Here is a 19,432-nt window from a genome sequence, read left to right as displayed (position 1 = left end):
CAAAGTCAAAGTCAAAACATGTGTGAAATATCATGATGCTAGTGTTTCAAGATACCACGAGACTAAGTTGTTATTATTAATTATTATTATTATTATCATTCTTATTCTTATCTGTCCGCCTTGTTACATATGAATGTTAATGAAGGTAGTGTTTTGGAATTATAAGTCAGATCATTCAAGGCCTCTTTGGTTTCTTTACTTTGCTAGACTGTAAATCTCTTCTGGTCTTTTTTTATTTGATAATGAAACAAACAAGCATGATATATGATTAACACATCAGAACTACCAAGCACACTCCTGGTTGTATGTAAGATTGCAATCAGGGCCGGTCCAACATATATCGTGGCCGTAAGCGAAATCTAAAATGGGGCCTAATAAAAAAAAACATCAATAATGATATAGTAAATTAATAACAAAAGTGTAACATTTGGCCGTTATTTTTAATAAATATTAAAACAACACATATCCTTCATAAAATACAAAATAAAATGTATTATTATCATCTTCATAGTCGCTCTTTTTTTAATAAATTTTTCAAGATCTAATTTTTTTTTTTTTTTTTTTTAAAGTTAACCACTTCTTCTTCTTCTTCTTCTTCTGCATGACCCAAAACATATTTGCTAGTGGTCATAATTTTTCTATGTTCTAAAAAGAAAATAAACAAATGAAAGTAAAATATAAAAATAAATATACATCAAACTCAAATGTTACCTTACATTATAAGCTTCCATGATTTATTTTTCAAAACTTGCCTTCAAGATTATTAGAGCATGAATAACATGAAAAAAAAACGAGAAAATTATCATTTATAATATGGCTGAGATTTTAGCTTGAGGGGTAAGACCTACTGCATGTGAGGAGACCTCTGCGAGAGAGAGGGTTCAATCCATAGGAAATGCAATATTGACGTTTGAAGATTATATCTTGTGCTTATATATTTAATGTAATTGATGATATATCGTATGATGTAAAATTGAATTATTAAAAAAAAAGGCTAAGATTATGACTGATTATAAAACTCCAAATGACATGTGTGAATGACGGCTAAAAACATTGAAATCCGAATTATGGGCTTACTCATTACAAGTCTATTGATTAGCAATGAAAATAAGCCAAAAAAAAAACTATGACTTATTTGTCATAATATTACAATAAATATTTAATAAAATTTGATAATAATAAATAAAATTCGATAATTAAATATCGTTTATTAATCATTTAATCTATTTTGTGCAGATTGGCCTTTTCGATATCGGGTTGGATGACCCAATATCAAGATTATAAATAGGCCGAATTCTATCTCCACAACCAGCCCCCAATGAAGTTAAAGGGGTTGATGTCGTCCGAATTTTGCGGGAATCTAATATTTCGAAGTATCAAATTCACACGGTCTTTTACATATGCCGCCTTGCTACAGTGCCACGAAATCGAAGTCGAATCGATTTTGTCGCGTCTGTTGGCTTTTCCACACGATCAGAGGGATAAAATTTGATTTGATTTTTAATGATGCAAATATTTCGGGAAGTGGGTTTTAACTGCCCAATATAAAAGATTTTGAAGGTTCTTTTCAAACTTACTTGTTATACTCATTGCACGAAGAAAATTCGGGTAAGTCTCTTTCATTTTCATTTTCACTGTTTAACGTTATTGCTTTTTCTCTCTAGCGAACTCAGAAATTTCTTGAGTTCGTTTAAATATTCTTTGAGTTTGGTTTGAGTTCTCAGGAGATCTTATCGATTCGTCTAGTGTCTTACACCTTTATTTTGAGCTCGTTTATGCTTAGTAACCCAAAACCATTTCGGACTCATACCCCAACCCAGGATCTGCGTCTAGGGTCATAGATAGGAATGATGATCTCCTGAAACCTTCTTTGGTTACTTCTAATGACCTGGTATCTTTCCATAGGAAGTTCCAGATCCCTCCGGAGATTCACCTTCTCACACCTACTCCGGGGCGATTGCGGATACAGTCATTAGCAACTTTTGTTGCGTTTACGATATCCATTTTGAAAAGTATGGTCTTAGATTTCCAATTCCATATCTTCTAGATTACCTTAAGGTCCTTAAGATTATCATCCCTCAGATGTGCCCAAACTTTGTCCGAATGGTGATTGGGCTCATCACCCTCTCGATCGAGGTGGGAGTCAACCTCACAGTGACAGATTTAATCTGTCTCTGTGTGGTCAAGGCGAACTCGAAGCACGACCGTTGTTGCTTATACCTGTCAAAGTCCCCAAAAAAGGGGTTTTAAAAAATATCCCTGGGAAAGATATGTGACGACCCGACTTTTCTGACCGTCTTACTTATCTTACTTTTTAAAACTTAAGAAAATTTGAGGTAAATTTTTTTTTTTTAAACATAACTTGGAATATAAAGTTTGAAAGCTCATGACCTAAAAATAAATTTTCATTTTAAAACTTGATGAACGAAAACAACCAAAAATCAAAGTTGCATAAACGTAATATAAAACTAAAAATACCATTGTAAATAATACCATAAATAAAACCTTGGGTTTGGATTATTTAAAAACTGAAAGCAAAGCGGAAGTCTTTTATTTTCGAAAACGGCAACCATAACCCAATTCTCTAGTTATCGCCGCCGCTGATCCACCCTCCTCACTTGTTCATATGTTGTTTACCTACAACACGGACAGGTATACATAGATGAGCTAACGCTCAGCGAGAATAACAATAACTCACAAAACATAAGCAGTACAAATGCATGAACTGGTTATTAGTATTTTAAAATAAACCGTGACATGAGATACCCTATTAAAAGTCTATCGTGTTTTAATTCGGGGCTCCCCTAGAGTAGCCGTACCGATTTCAGTGTACACTTTGGAAAAGAACCATGGGGCTACGACCTCCCATAGAACGTCCCGTCACATAACAGAAACATATGGGGAACTCTCTATGTGAGCCCGTAATTCAGCTCGAGAAATTCCTCTAGTTACCTCCGTAGTTCGAGGCGGTACGACTCTCTTGCTTACTTAACTTAATACTCGTGTTTATTACGTTAAATGCATGAGCGACATAAGATATAGACATACATGATAACATAGCTAGAAAAATAAGACGTGCTATAGATATTCTAATACACAACTTATGATAACATAAACTCACATATCGTCATATCATATCATATCAAACACATTCCGAACAATCACACACACAAAAATTCATATAACACACAAAATACTTCAGATCACATAATATTTAATATATTTTTGAACTAATCCGTGTTGCAGTGAGATTATTCTCACATTCGTTTCGGAAAGTACGACCGTTAGTCGTGGACGGCTCGAGAAAAAATAGACGACTCGGGAAAGCTAAGCGACCAGGAACCTAATCGACGGAAAGATTTTCGGGGATCAGCTTAGAAACGGATTCAAGACATAGTTTAAATTCTGAAAATTTTCAGAAACGACATTTAACGTGAAATTAGTAAAATACCATTGGCTACTAGGGTTCCGGGGGAGCATTAAAACTCTGCAAAAACTTCTGTAAAAATTTGAGTAGCTATAAAACATAATTTTGAGCACTTTTTATAAAGGCATCACGACCAAAAACATCCTTTAACTATTTCTTAAAAATAAAACAAGTATAAAAATCCGACTTTAAAAACTTGTGCCAAAACGAGTCTATGCACAGATCGTAATATATTGAGAAAATATAATGTATAGCATGACAATATTTTTCGATTACAGTTTTAAAAAGAAGACGTAAAACTAGCGTTTCCAAAAAAGAGTCAACGTAAAATAATAATTTTTGAATCCACAGCAAACGTTATAAAGGCTGAAAGTCGAAATTACGTCAGACCAACGAATCAGGTCTGCGCACTGATTAGAGAATAATCTGAAAATATTTGGTAAAAAATTATCCGATTAAGGATTTAAATAGACGACATTTAAGCCTAGCTTTTACAAAAAGAATCGATTCAAAATAACAATTTTTGAAACCACGGTAAGCATTTTAAAAAACGATTTTTATTGAATCCAAACCAGATAGAAAAATACATACTTATTTTTTCAAGGATTGAGTTGCCTAACTAGAGCTACGAATTTTCAGAGAAAAAGAGGAACGAGTGAGGGAGAGCAGAGAAGAAGCGTGAAAAGAAAAAGATTATATATATAGGGCTTGATTAAACCCTAAAAGCCCACCCCCTAAAAACACAAACCTAATCCCACTCATACTTTTAATACATTAATTATTATTTTTATTATATATAAATAAATACAAACACATGCGCTGACCATATATTATGCAATATAACTAGTACGTAATATTATATTATATAAAAATAACGTAATATATATATATATATATATATATATATATATATATATATATATATATATATATATTACTCATATCACACGTACATATACATTAATTTTAAGTTGTAACTATTATATGTATATATATTTATATAATAATACATGTAAAGTATGTATATATATATACACATAATTTATTTATAATATATAACGTGCATATTATATCCATATTTTGTAATTTAAAGAGTATATTAAAATTCAAAAACACTCCAACGCACACATAAAACTTCAAAAACTACCACATAAATAAATCATTCACTACTATTACTAAAAACAAATAATACCGTCAATCGAACACAAATATTTTAGCTTTTTAATTAAACTTAAAAAATTGGGATTTCACTAGATACCGACTGGGGATGAAGATATTTTTATTTTTCCGTTAACGGGCATTCGTTGGGTGCTCGAGTCAGTTCGTTTCAGGTGACCTGAACTATCGCCCCGGTATGATTCAGTTTACGATTGTTAGAGAGAACACAGGTTATTTGTTTTTTAACTCCGTCCTTGTTACTTATATTTTTTGTTTCCAGAGAGTTCGCGCTCCAAAGGCTAGCGCAGAGTTTGATGATAAGCTTTCCTAACTAAGGAAATGCCAAGTCGAGTAATGGTCTAACTTTAGACCCGTGCGATACATAGCGACATGACTTTGGTCAACTCCCCTCCTTTCCGACAGTGAAGACGACGAAAAAGAAGAAGGTGAGTTCGACCTCGCAACTTTTGCTTCATTATATGTTCTTTTTTTTTGCTGGCTTAATGTTCATTTTTTCTGTAAAGAGGTCGGTGACAACATGAACGTCCAAGTCAGTTCTCGCAAGGATGAGAGGAAGAGCAAGGCGGCGGCCTCGACTTCGGCAGCGACTTGATAAGTGAGATTCATTCACACTTATCTATGACTCTTAGATAAGAATCGAAGCTTGTTCTTAATGTTTTTAATATTATTTTGTAGTTTTTATTGCATTTTCAGGTTTGAGAGAGTATGAGAAGGTTGTGGTGCGAAAACGGGCTAAATCGGAGCTAAATCGAGCAAGTTATGGTCATTTGAAGTCAAGTCAACAAAAGTCAACGACGGTCAATGGAGTCAACGTTTCTCGAGAGGCGCGCTGCGCCTAAAACATGGCGTGCCGCGCCCTGGTGCCAAAATTTACACCGAGAGCTCGAGCAGACGACGCGCAAGAGAAGCGCGGTGCGCCTTCAGAATTTCACGAGTGGCGCACCGCGCCGTTATGTGGCGCACCGCGCCTTCAGAAAATTCACGAGTGGCGCACCGCGCCAGTTGCTTTTTCAACACTTTTTGGAGCTCGTCTTTTAGATCATTTTTGGCCCTTGGATCTCATCCAAGGGTCCTTATTTGCTCCGAAAACCTTTCCTAAACCCTCATATACACTTATTCAAAGAGGAAAAGAGGAAGCTTTAGAATAGAACACTTTTGTTTTGGTTTTTGAAACTTTAGAGAGAGAAAGTGAGAGAGAGAAAGCTAGGGTTTGACACCCATTTTGCTCTTGAGCTTGGGAGTGAAGAAGAAGAGGGAGAAGTGACAACCTCCATCATCCTCATCACCTCCATTTGTTCACTCTAAACTCTATCTCTTTTATTTATTGTTTTTTACTTATTTACTCCACTTTTTGCTTGTTGAACATATTTTAAGCTTTCAAGTATTCTATTTGGGTTTTGTTGATTACCTTTGTCATTTGAGCATTGTGATAAGTTTATTGTTTTATCTAAGTGGAATATTGAAGTAGTGCTTGAGTTTTATGATATATTTATTTGGTTGTTGAGATTAGCATTCAATGTCTTGTTTCTTTATTGTTTTGCTTCTTTTACTTATTTCAATTTTACTTTGTTTATTCTTAATCATGAGTAGCTAAGTAGATTTGGGGTGCGATGTAGTTGAGTAGTTGAGTTGGTTGGTCAAACATTTGGATTAGATTGGTGCTTCATGGTTGGGTTGAGAGTGGAATTCTATGGGTATGGGGCGTGTGTTAGCGCTAATTAGAGTAGCTACCTAGTTAGTGAATCTTAGACGAGTTTAGACACCGAGAGGTAATAAACGAGTGAGCTCTACCCGTCCCATCATTAACCTTCCTAGAGCTATAGAAAGACTAGGGGGTAGATGTAGTTGTTTGAAATCCCGGGCTAAATGCGGTTTTGTGCTTTAATAGAACCCAAACCGAGAGGTGTAAGTTCGACACATAGCTAGATTCCTAAAGACTCGAGAGAGATTAGTGAATGTTATAGGAGGGATTGAGACTAATTTTTAACACTCTAAACCCGAGCTTAGAATCGTATCTTGACCGACCGACTCGATGAAATAACAAAATCGTACCCCTTCCTTTTAACTTGTGTTTAAATAGTGCTTTCACTTTTATTTACATTTCATCTTGTTCACAAAACAATAAAAAAACCCCCATTTTTCATTTTCCATAACTCGAAAAAGAAAGCTAGTGAGTTCGCTACGAAAATAGTCTAGAGTCCTTGTGGGATCGATATCCGTGCTTTTGCACTCTATTACTTGACGACACGTTCGCTTGCGTCGTGTGAGATTTCTCTAGTTGAGAAAATTCCCGTCACGACTCCATCCAAGACCCCGGTCGAGGTGGCTGAGAGGGGGGTTTTTGTCGAGGTGATGCGTGTCGCTGCCGAATCCCGGATCTCGTTGATCCAGCTGGACTCCGAAACCGTTTCCCATGTGAAAGAGGCGATCGAGGTGGGAGGTGACAAAGTCATTTCGGGAGAAAGGGTTCCGGGAATCGATGACCCCGCGACCAATGTAGGGCGCGCTAAGGATGGTGTTGCAATCGCGGAGGCGTCTAGAAAAAGGAAGACGCCATCGGGGAAGATTCTCGGAGAAGACGCACCCAAAGCGTCCAGAAGGGGAAGGCTGTGGACTTTGCCAAAGGCAGTACCACCTCGCTCATTCGAGGTGAATCTCAGCCCGAATCCATCCCGCCTCCGACGAAAACTCACAAGGCGAATCGAATCGCCTTTCACTTCAACTAGGTTCGTAAGCTGATGGATGTCCTTTACTCCTCGGCGAGCTTGCTTCGTCACCTCGCCGATTCGGATAATGCATATGCCTAAGGTACTGGGCTTGCTTGATCCCGCTTGGTACCGGCGTATGGCGGGGTACAACACTAGGGTAAGTTTTTTCCTTCTTTTTTTTTATACCTTTTCGGCTAAATGATTGTGCTCTTTAGTCTTGAATATTTATTTTCACGTTTTGTCTATATGTCGACCGAGCTCAACCGGGGCGTGGCCATGTATGAAGGCCGCGTCAGGGACTTGGATGCAAAGCGCGAGAAGATCTTCAAGGTGCATTCCGGCACCGAATCCCTCTAGTCCAAGCTCGCGGTCATGAAGGAGAAGTTCGGGACCGTCGAAGGCGATCTCGCGACCAAGGATGGGGTTATAAAAAGTTTGGGAAAGAAGTGACAGAGCTCTTCCTCAACAACCAAGCGCTCCAATATGACCTCGAGGATCGACTTGACAAGATCAATAACTGAACCCGGGTATACTCCCAGGTGGAAAAGGCGAAGAGAGAGGAGAACGAGGCCAATGCCGAAATGTCGGCCTCCCTGGTTGCAAAGGAGGCTGAGCTATCGGAGGTGAGGGCCAGCTTGCTCGGACCAGGAGGTCGTCGAAGGACAAGGCGGTCTTTGCGGCGAGGAAGGCAACTTCCTTCAAGTATCAGGAAAATATCTTCTACATGTACCTAGTCCGCAAGGAGAAAATCGACGAGGCGGTCGTGGTCCTCAAGAAGCTCTAGCAGTGTTGCGGTAACAAGAAGTTCATCAACGACATTATGAAGAATGAAGTCTCCGACTGGGATACTAAGGTGAAGGACACGAAGGCGGATATTGAAGTGTTTCAGGCCGAGCTTGATCAGATTGTCATTTTGGAGATCGAGGATGTGCCTTTCACGCCGTATTAAGAGTCCTCTACCAACGACGTTCCCGAGTCCTCGGTCAACCTAGATCTATCGATCGACGAGCACGGAACGATGCTCAATCAAACAATGAGCGTGCTCGAGGGGATCTCCGAAGGAGACGAGGGAGCAGCCGCCAAGGACTTGACGCCGCCACCAGCATCCGCAACCAGTCAGACGAAGTGAAGAAGAAAGAAATGTTAAGTGAAATTTTTTATTTTTATTTTTTTTAAAGCAAGTAATTATAAGTCTTTTCATTAGGTTATTTAGACTGTTAATACTTTTGCATATTCGGGCCCGTTTGTTTTGGGATTTATTTTCACTATTTTGAAACAATTCTCAAGGCTTGGTGTCCTTGTTATTTTTTGTAAGACCTCGGTGGTCCTTTTAATATCTATATGCATGTCTTATTTATATCTGCTTTGATCTTTATAATGTTTCTATGCTTTTGAATTGATGTTTACTTTTGGTTCATTTCTTGCCTGGTTTAAGAAATGATCCGAAAGAGTTTTTACTATTCTTATTTAAAAGAAAATCGAAGTGTATTCAGCGAAACAAAAACATGTGTAAATTCGATTACTAGCGAAAAATATGCTAAGTCTTTTCCTTGAGTGAGACTTTGCGAACATTTTAGAAAATTCTTGATAATGGCGTTTTTGGGTCGTCCCCAAATTGCCGAGCTAAGGATCGTAGTCGAGGTAATTTCGATGTCGATCTCGATGTAAGGGGTGAGAGTATTTAGATTTGACCGCGGGGATTGCGGTCAACGCGTTCAGTCACTGCACTGAAGATTGGCTTCGTGCGGTGGTTGACTCGGCTGGGAAGCTCACTCATGTCAGCAATATTTACTATTCCGTCCCTTCAGTGAGTACTTTTTTTCTTTCCTTTGTTTGATTTCTTTTTATTTGGATTAGCTTGAAAATTATATCAGCTCTTGGTTTGTGAATGCCTTTTTGAAATTTGCCTGATCGACATAGCAAGTGAAAAGTGAAATTTGTTGTAACTAGCCAAATTTGCAATTCTTATTGGGGGAATAGCCCAAGTTTCATTTTATTAAGCAAATAGCCCATATATTCGGCTCAGACCATAATGTCCTCACTTCCTTCGCGAATAGGTTAATTTAATTAACGTACTGGAGTGAGTTAAGTTAATTAATTAACTTATTGGTTGAATATTAGTTTAAGTTCTGATTTTTTTGTGAGTAAAGTTAATTTACTAAATGATTGAATTAAGAATTAGGTTAATTAATTGAATGCTTTGAATATCAATTGACTTAAGTTCTTATTTTTGTAATTTTTTTGTGAATTTCAAATCCTTCACGAATCAGTTAATTAATTAACCTAACTCACTCAAGTACGTTAATTAAATTAACATATTCGCGAATTTACAGTGAATCAACAAAATCAGAGATTTTTCTTTCTCTTCTTTTTCTACGGCGAGGATTCGTTGAGGCCTCCGTCGATCCGGTTCGACTCGAGGCGGAGAGTCAACAGTCTCGGGAGACGAGCGAGCTCGGTCGTCGGAATCTCGCCGGTGAAACGGTTATGCGAGAAATCCAGTCTTTGGACTCGCCGGAGCTTCGAGATCCCGGAGTAGAAGGGCGTGGCGGCGGCGGATATGGTGGAGGAGTCGTCGTCGGAGAGGTTTGGAGCGGGGGTACAGGAAAGGAGTTAGGGTTAAGGGAGGTTGTGGATGATAGAGATAGTTTAGGTAATCTATTAAAGTTGGACTATTTACTTAATAAAATGAAATATGGGCTAATCCCTTAATATTGTTGAGCCAATTTGGTTATTCTTCAAAATAACTCACGTGAAAATTCGTTTTAAGAGTTTGGTGTGACTTTTCACTCTGGTATATATTTGCTCTGTGTTTGATTTAGACTGGGACTATTTGACAGCATAGCGTGTGAAATTCTTTTTTAATAGCTTGCTGTACATTTTCTTTCTTGTATGTATTGGTCTTGATCGAGAAAGTTATCAATTTTGTTGCTTATCAGTACAAAAAAAAAATGGAAACTTAGAGAGAATTAGGTGTTTACTAGCATAGCCTTTTAAGAACCGTAACATTCAAGAGTCTTGATAATAGAATAAAGAGGTAGAAGAAAACCAAACTGAATCTATCTGAAAGGCCATGAGAGAATATTATTTAGAATACCAGTTGCATTTTATTCGAGAGATCATGGAATTGGAGCACTATCATGCTAATATGAAATAGTACCATAAATAGAATGAGGTTAAAATATGAACTAGAGTGCAATTAGACTCAGAAATTAGGGAAGTTCTAGTCTTTGCAATGGGATTTGAACAATAATCAATAATCGTTGCCTTCTTGTTAATGATTAACGATTTTGACACTTTGTAATGGTGATATCTCATAGGTAGAGCTAGCAGAGCGTTTGGTGTCATTGGCAGAATCATTTAGCTGAGTCGATCATTATCATTGTAGATGTTGCCTTTGTAAATAATCCCTTGTTTTTTCCTTGTCAGATCTTCTTATTAATATATTGATGCTATTTGTGTTTGGGAAAGAAAAAATGAGTTAGCATATATATATATATATATATATATATATATATTTTAGATGGTTATTGAGGTCCATGAGTGTGGTTGGTTTATTTTTTTTATTAGGTGTTTGATGAGTTAACATAAATAGTGAAGAAATTGAGTTTCTATGTCAACAAATCATGTCGATTGTTGACATATATATCAACAAATTGTGTCGATTGTTGACATCTATGTCATTTGTTGACATATATGTCAATAAATTAACAAAGTTTTCATTGTTGTCATTTGTTGACATATCAACAAATCATGTCATTTGTTGACATCTATGTCAACAAATTAATAAACTTTCAAGTGTTGTCATTTGTTGATATATCTCAACAAATTGTGTCAATTGTTTACATATATATTTTAATAAATCGGCAAACAAACTCAGATTAAAAAAAACAAAAATAAACAATAAATTTTTTTGCGAGACTTGGAGGAAAAAAAAAGAAAAGAAAAAAAAAGGGTAAACATGGATTAAAAAAATATTCTCTCTTGCGCCCGCCCCCCCCCCCCCCCCCCCCCCCCCCCCCCCCCCTTCTCTCTCTCTCTCTCTCTCTCTCTCTCTCTCTCTCTCTCACCGAAGATGATTTACATTCGCGAAGAAGAAGGTCCCTTCCCCTGTCGCCCCCCTACAAGTATGTGTTTTCCGAATTCTTTCATGATGCTAATTAATACAGCCTAATCTAATCCTTGGCTTAAATTACGTAAAATTGATTTTAGTTTTGTCATAATAATAATAATAATTGTAATGCCAATTGCAGGCCCCGAGCTGCAGAACTACATTGATATGATGATGGAATATGAGGTATCAATGGTTTATGTATAGTTTTTATTATTTACGTAATAATCTGGTTATTGTGTTATGGTGATGAATTTGTTTCGTATATGCGTTTGTCAGGGATATTATGTTGATCCAGAAATAACTGGTCTCTGTGGTTCGGGACTGGTATGTCCGATATGACGGACCCTCTCTTCTGTGCGGTAGCTAACTCCGGAGTTAACCAACATAACATCAAGAATGTATGATTTCTTCTTCGGAATTTGTTTCTTGTTTCGATCAAGTTATAATAGTAATATTGCTTCAGGGTGTTAATCTGACAATTAAAGAGAATGGTGAGAGCTTATCAGCGAACGGTACAAGGAACTATGCTATTTATAACTCTTGAGGCGTCGGACAAGAAGTTTTATGAGATGCAAGTTGTGTTGTTGCCCCGCCCGACTTTTCAGACAGAGCTTCTTGAATTCAGGCCCGCCGTGCACTATTCCGACTAGTAATTAGTTTAGTATGAGTATAAGTATTAGTATTTAGGCTGTGACAAAGGACAGAGTTTTTTATTTATGCATTAGGAGTTTTTTATCGAATTAGGAATTTATTTGATCATTTAGTTACGAATTAAATAAATTAAATTCCATTATTTAATTAGTAGGATTCCTATTAGTAGGATTCTTCGTAGGATTCTGTTGTTGTTCCATTCTAACCATGTTTATTTTTCGTTATTCTTGTTATTAAAGGCATTTTCCTTTATTCTATAATGAGTTTGTTCTTTAATGAATTATGAATTTGGTTATGTTGTCTATCTCATTGAATGTATAGAAATGAAACCTATAACACCTAGAAGTAAAGAATAACAAGAAACAACAAAAAGAGAAGTAGAAGTTAAAATCAAATCCGGCTGAAACCACTTTACAGCCACGTGTGAAATTGGGAGCCGTATGATGGTCCCGAATACCCATCCACAAGTCATCCCCTTTTTATTTAATTTAAAGGAAAAACCATTAATAAGGATTTGTTGCGCGCGATATGCCGACGACTCACTACTGGGAATCGTGGGTGCCGCTTCTCAAGAGCTTCTCATAGAAATACAAAAATGTATCGCCCACGTCCTACATTCCGGTCTGAACCTTTGGAATATCACTCCGAACCAAGGGTCTAATGACATCAATGGATCCTATACAAGCTCTGGCTTATCAACAATAGCTGCACAGAGTACGGTAGAATTCTCCGGTACGGTATGAGAACATAGAACATATACAAGATTTGCAATACTGTGAGGTTAAGTAATAAATAAATTCATTGATAAATGATAGCATCATTGTTTACAACTGCCCACATGCAGATGAACAATCTTTCTTTCGGACTTTTCCTGCTAATAATATCAGCATTTCCTAGTTTTGTACAAAAATAAAAAATAAAATAAAAAATAAAAAAAAAAACAGGGCGAGATGGAAGCATTTCATAGATAACATATGGGATGAAATACCATTCTAGAAGGTATATCTGATGCGATTTTAAAAATAAAGAAACCATGGGAATCGTGAGTCTAGTAGATTTTAACTATTCTTGTTATTATTTTCTCATCCAAATATACAAGTTAGTTCATCATTCAAGGCATCTTGTCTTGAGCTTTAGTTACTTTACCAAACTGTAAATTTCTCCATGTATTTTTTAGAAGAAACACACAAGCATGGTTTAGTTGGACAAACGGAACGTTGGACAACGATCCTCTCATGGCTGTTTAGGGGAAAAGAAAAAAGAAAAGAACATGCACATGGAAGATAAACTCCATAAATCGACGAAAACTTGTCGACTGAGCTTTCCACCCAATGGGTAAAATCACGTGACTAGAACAAAGAATTTGACATTCAGAAACAAGCAAAGAGAACAACATAACTGTACATTATGTGAACAAAGAAAAATACAACCTTAAAGATCAACAGCAAGGCTAAAAGTGATCAAGAACCTGTTTCAGGTGAATAATCCTTGAGTATTTGAGCAGCAAGAATGATGAGCTCCACCATCTCAAATCCCGCAGCGGAAACAGTCTCTCTTTTCTCAATCCCAGAATCATCGTTCGGGGACCAGCTAACTGGTAATGAGCTCCCAAGTGCAGTCCTCACTTGTTTTGCCTCGTTAATGATCTCGTCTACGGATTTTGACGCCTGAGTAACACCACATTCAGAGGTCGCCGACTCTTTGGCCTGACAAGGATACACATTAGAATTACGGTACAGCTCTGGAAGCGTAGAGGGCGAAAATGAGATATTCTTTGGGTTCAAAAATAATTTTTACCTTCATAAGTGACAAACGAAGGCTGTGGACTGAAGTAATCAGATGCTCCATACTTTCCATACTCTCCCTAAGAGTCGCATTTTCAATCTTCATTCTAGGACAAAAATAATGCATATATCATTACCATTGTAAGAACTATCTGAAGGCGTTTGCACGCATTTCGAAATAATGTGTACAAGTCTTTTTCACAAACCTGGCAAAATCCATGCTATTGATCGGACTTGCTTCAGTTTCATTTCCTAGCGTACCAACCCAGCGTTTCAAATTCGTTCTCTTCAGCAAGTTTGCCAATCTTCCTCCTGATTCCGGAGATTCAACTCTCCTATGCACCACATCAGCTTTTTCTTTATCCATGTTCCCGTCATCTTTCCTGAGTTGTTGTGTGGATCGTGAGAATTTATAGTTTGTAAAAACTACGGCATGTCAGAATTTAGAGAAAGTATCACAAAGATTCTGTCCCCCAGGAAGCACACATGGAAACTGAACTTATTGATGGAATTTCTCTGTTCCTCTACATGAAGTCTCTAACAAAACTAAACTATGTAACAGTGTACTGAAATGGAATTCTTACTCCTTAAGCATGTGATGTTCCTGCTTCACTTGCGCCAATTCCATCAGGGCTCTTACCTTTTCGTTCGTAACCTGAACCAATCAAATAAATCACAGTGAATGACTTTATTTTTTCTAGCATTATCATACAGCAACAAGAAATAAAAAAAAGTTATTTTTTTCAAAGATGAAAATGAAAAGGTATTCATAACAAGAAAAATATTAAAAGCAGAAACTAAGAAGTGCTGCTATCTTGATTAAGTAAAGTAAATCAACCGTACATAAAAATCAGAAAACAATGGAAGAATGCATAAAAATGCAGAAGGAAATTATGAAGTGAATAAGAATGCATAAAAATACTCAAAAAAATTATGGATTAAAAAAAAATGAGTAAGCAAATTATGAAGTAAGGAAAAAAAATTAGGGCACGAAAAACACCTGAAGCAAGTTTCTTTGAAGCTCCTCAATTTTTCTTTGTAGAACCGTATTCACATTTCTGTCCAGCAAATGTCTTTCTTCTTGCTGTGACATAAGCAATAATGTGGAGACCTGAAAAGATGCCCACGGCTCTGTTACAATCAAGTTTGCTAACCATGAATTTAAAGCATCCATGGATCCAAAAAATTATGATTGTTGTGGTCGTCACCACAATGAGTTGATAAAATATAAACAGAAATCAATAGACAGAAGAAGAACCTTGTCTTGCAATGCAAGAGACAGGGCAGCAGAAGCATCATCATTGCCACGAGGTAGGCTCTCCGCAACATGGATCTGCAAAAGGAATAAATCTGATTTTAAATTTTACAAGTCCCACAAAAAACTCGTTTTGAAACTTCTAACAATTTAACACAAGGAGCAACATAAACATGATAAATCAATGAGGTATAATTTATAAACAAACTCCAAAATTCAACCTCAAGTAAACAAAGAGCAAAAAAAATCAGCAAACAAGAAGAGCCACGATGATTGGTAGTGGTAATTTTCATTCCACACCAAGGGCAGTCTTGTATCTTTTGTGTACCCACATATAAAGATTGGAAAAGAACCAGAGATACTATGAACCTCTGACAAAAGTAGAGTTTACCATGTCTCTAGACTCTACAGAAATTCAAATCATAAATTTTTGAAAAGTAATAAATCACAACTATTTTCCTATATATTTAGGGTGCAAGGAAACAAAGAGACAGGGCAGTCAATTAGCTGTGATTGGCATGGAGAGAAAATGCAGAAAAATGTTTGCGGCTGATGTACCTTAGACAGTAAATCATGGTTCACATCAGTATTTATATGCACATCTCGACATTCATGCTCCTCTTCATTTTCTTCTTTTGAGGAAACGTCCACGATATCTGCTCCACTTGAATCTAGTTCTTTGATTTTTTCATCTATTGCATCAATTACTGATTTGATAAGGGATTTTCCATCATCCAGCAAATTCTGAATGTGAATTCTACACTGAGAATGAAATTGTTGCAACTCTAAAATGTTGTTTTTCATGATGCTGTCCATATTGATCTGCAGCAAGTCAAATTAAATTTGGAAGTAAGCATGACAAATATCAAAAACTATAAATATCTCATATGGGTAGAGAAACTCACTCTCTTCTTTTCCAATTCACGAACTCTCTTCTTTAAATGATTTTCAATATCCAAACCCTGCATAACCAAAAGAATTTAGCTTGATAAATTGCTTGAATATTTTATTTCAAGTATTAAATTCTTACCATCCGTAGCTTATTTTGGAGATTATCAGCAGACTTTCTCACCATCTCTAACTCTTTTTCCAAAGCACTCTGTCTGAAGAGAAGTTACTTAATTGCTTATAGATAAAGTCTAAAAATTAAACGCTACTGATCTTGCAAAAAAGAGAAGCCAACTGGGCCTCCGAACTAACATTACCCACAGGTTCCGTGTTCCGTACAGAAACTCAATTTTAATATCAAACACTAGATTTAATGGAATTAAATAATTAAGGGGTGAAAACAATTATTTATAATTACTATAATCATGTAAAGAAAAAAGATTTGGAAGCAAAAAGATTGCAAGGCCTACGATGTATTTAGCTGTTGTTGCATCATTAAAACTCCACATATCTGCTGGATCATGCAAAAGACATGCACATTTAATATCCCAACCTATATCCTCTGATATATCCGCAGAATATTGCCTGATCTGATAAAACTTGTCGATGACCTATCCAAAAAAATATCATTCAGATATAAAATAAGGGAAAACGATAGGCATACAAGTTTTTTGACATGCATAGCCAATAGAAATTGAAGTTAAGAGTTATAGATACAAAGAGATAAATAATCACCTTCATCAAAGTTTCAGTTTGTTCCACTTTCACTTCTAAGCGAGCTTGAAATTCTTCATTGAGTTTCTTCTGTGTGGAACAATCTGCGGTCAACTCTTCGATCCTGTATCATCAAGTATAATAACACAATCAAAGCTCAAAATTAGATGTTGATGACATTAGAAGACTAAAATCACATCGGAGGCTAGAGCTCCAAGAGCATGTGGAAGAAATATTACATATTAACTAATATATTTATCCACTTGAGTTCGACAATGGTATAAAATTTGAAGACCAATACCTCCTCTGCAAATCATTGAATTGCTTTGACATAAACTCTGCATTCTCCTTTGCCTTCTCAGCCTAATAAATTGTATATATTTTAATAAACAAAATTGTCACAGGTTGGTATATATATTTGACCAATTATGATATCACTCAAACATGAAACATAGCAATCTTAACCTCCATCATAGAGGTATCCCGTTCGGCAAAAGCAGCAGCTACACAACCTTGGAAAAATTTAAGTTGCTTCTCTGCTTCCAAATTCTGCAAAAAGAAAAAAAAGAGATTAAATAAAATAATAAATATACTATTTGAGGTGATGTTTCAGGGACCATTTGAGTAATATATATATATATATATATATATATATATATATATATATATATATATATATATATAACAAGTACAATTTCGACTCTTTCTAGAGACATAACTGTGGGAACTCCAAACGAATAAACAGCTCTAGGAAGATACCTATATACTTCTATTTGTCAATATTAGATCAAACAGAACGTTCATTAGCAATAATTTTCAATCAACCAAAAAGTACAAGCTATGTAATACACGATAGAAATATACAAGAAGGTGAGAGACGGAACCTTTATAACCTCTGCACTATGGAGATCCGCAAGCTGAGTCTGCAAAATAACAAATGCAAAGTTACAAGCTTTCAAAAGTATTATTTCAGTACAAGATTAAATCAAATATAGCACCCTCACTTTGATTCTATAAGCCTCTGAGAGCTCCTCTTGAAGATTCAGATTCTCTCTTGAGGTAGCCGCGATCTTCTTCTTTAAGCTCTCAATCTCCTGTTCCAAGCCAGATATCCTAACAGAGAATCATCCAATGCAATACGATGAATAAATATATAAACCAAAAAAGAAAACATACTGTTAAATACAGAAGACTATGATAAACCTCTGAAAATGCATTTTCGTGGCCACAGCGAGGTAACCAGGCCCGGCTTGTTGCATACACAGCTGCTCGATATCTTTATGCAATTCATCACGCTCTGAAAAAAGAGTAAACGCCAACAATGAATCGTCAATTGAATTCAACACCAAGAAATGAAACTTGCCAAACAAGTAATTAACAAACTTAGGTCAAAGACGAAGAATGGAACGATTGAGCACGTAACCTTGTTCCAAATGCTTGATTCGAAGCCTCAACGACTCGTCGTCGCTTAAATTTACATCCATTCCTAATGAAAAAGAATAACGAATTCGCAATATTCAGAAGGAAAAAAAAACACGAAGAAACTCAGTGTCAACTTTGGGGGAGATATTTTAAAATCATTCATAATAAATAAGAAGCGAGTTCTTGCGAAAAATAAAATCTCGACGGAAACGAAATTAGGTTTAAGATTGGGAATCGAATTAACAGGGAGTATTCGAGGAGGAAGAGAATCAAATAAGCGCATAGAGAGCTTTACCTGGAATTGGAAACCTCGTCAATGATTGTTTCAGAGGTAAATTATATTCCGAGTCTAATTGAAACTGCAGTTCATTTCCCGGTTTCCAAGTTTCGTTTCCGACAATGCGAGTAATTTCTGTTGTTTTTGTATCAAACATTTTAAATAGGGAAAATTATTTTTATATATATATATATATATATATATATATATATATATATATATATATATGTTTTTATTCCTTTATATATATATATACAAGAAATAGCCTCGGCGTTGCCTGGAAGGCTTGATAAATTTTAATTTAAATAATAATATGAACGGTTTGCAATTGTTGGTTATCACTTGTCATATGTAAAAAAAAAAAATTAGGGTATTGTAGCAAAATAGTCAAAATGAAACTATGAAATTTGTTTTTAGCCTATGTCATCATTTGGTATAGCTTTGTTTTACAAAAAAAACGCTTTTAGATTCAGTTTTTGGAAAAAACTGTTTTTTTTTTAAACTGACAGGTGTTTGGTAAGCTATTTATAAAACAGTTGTTGTTGGTAACAAAAGTTGATTTTACGTTTGGTAAAATAAATATATTATAGTAAAAAGACTAAAATAGACATAAAATAAATATTTAACAGTGCTATGGATAATCACGTGAGGATATTCAAGTAATTTTATATCAAATACAAAAACGTTTTTTCTGAAAGCTAAGATTCGTAGCTTTTGTGACTCATGTACAATTTTTAAAATCGCTTTTGAAATTTTTTCTAAAAACTGTTTTACCAAACAGTAATATTGCAGTTTGGTTTTTGCTAACAGCAAAAACAGGCTTAAAAAAGCTGTGCCAAACACGTCCTATGTTTCACAACTTTTAGGGAAATAGTCAACATGATTATGTGTCAATAATTAAGGTCTTATTTACCGTTATTTATTAATAAATTCGTCATTTTCTCTCTCCTATTTTTTTCCTACACTTTTTTTACATAAAAACTTCAAAAAACCATATCTATCTCATATGAACT

General features: G+C 35.8%; 1 protein-coding gene across 2 annotated transcripts; it reads right to left on the bottom strand.

Moving 5' to 3' along the window:
• Positions 1–13,358: 13,358 nt before the first annotated feature.
• On the bottom strand, positions 13,359–18,573 carry MEE13 (myosin heavy chain-like protein). 2 transcript variants are annotated; one of them, XM_089623863.1, is made up of 18 exons: positions 18,438–18,573; positions 18,144–18,206; positions 17,924–18,017; positions 17,725–17,833; positions 17,605–17,643; positions 17,186–17,269; positions 17,022–17,083; positions 16,742–16,844; positions 16,477–16,617; positions 16,149–16,217; positions 16,024–16,080; positions 15,677–15,940; positions 15,122–15,196; positions 14,864–14,974; positions 14,448–14,518; positions 14,070–14,246; positions 13,877–13,970; positions 13,359–13,785 (listed from the first exon to the last, which is right to left on the bottom strand). In XM_089623863.1, exons 2-18 carry the CDS (start codon positions 18,202–18,204, stop codon positions 13,540–13,542), a joined length of 1,857 nt encoding a protein of 618 aa, XP_089479989.1. In that variant the 5' UTR covers positions 18,205–18,206; positions 18,438–18,573; the 3' UTR covers positions 13,359–13,539. The 2 variants fall into 2 exon arrangements, with proteins under 2 accessions (XP_089479989.1, XP_089479990.1); XM_089623864.1 differs by lacking the exon at positions 16,477–16,617.
• Between the last annotated feature and the right edge of the window lie 859 nt (positions 18,574–19,432).

Source organism: Urtica dioica, chromosome 8 (assembly GCF_054948205.1).
Source record: "Urtica dioica subsp. dioica isolate 48M chromosome 8, U.dioica_male_clone48M_v1_H2, whole genome shotgun sequence".
NCBI classification, from domain to species: domain Eukaryota; kingdom Viridiplantae; phylum Streptophyta; class Magnoliopsida; order Rosales; family Urticaceae; genus Urtica; species Urtica dioica.
The sequence above is the reverse complement of the archived record's forward strand: the minus strand, read 5'-3'. Positions and strand labels throughout refer to the sequence as shown.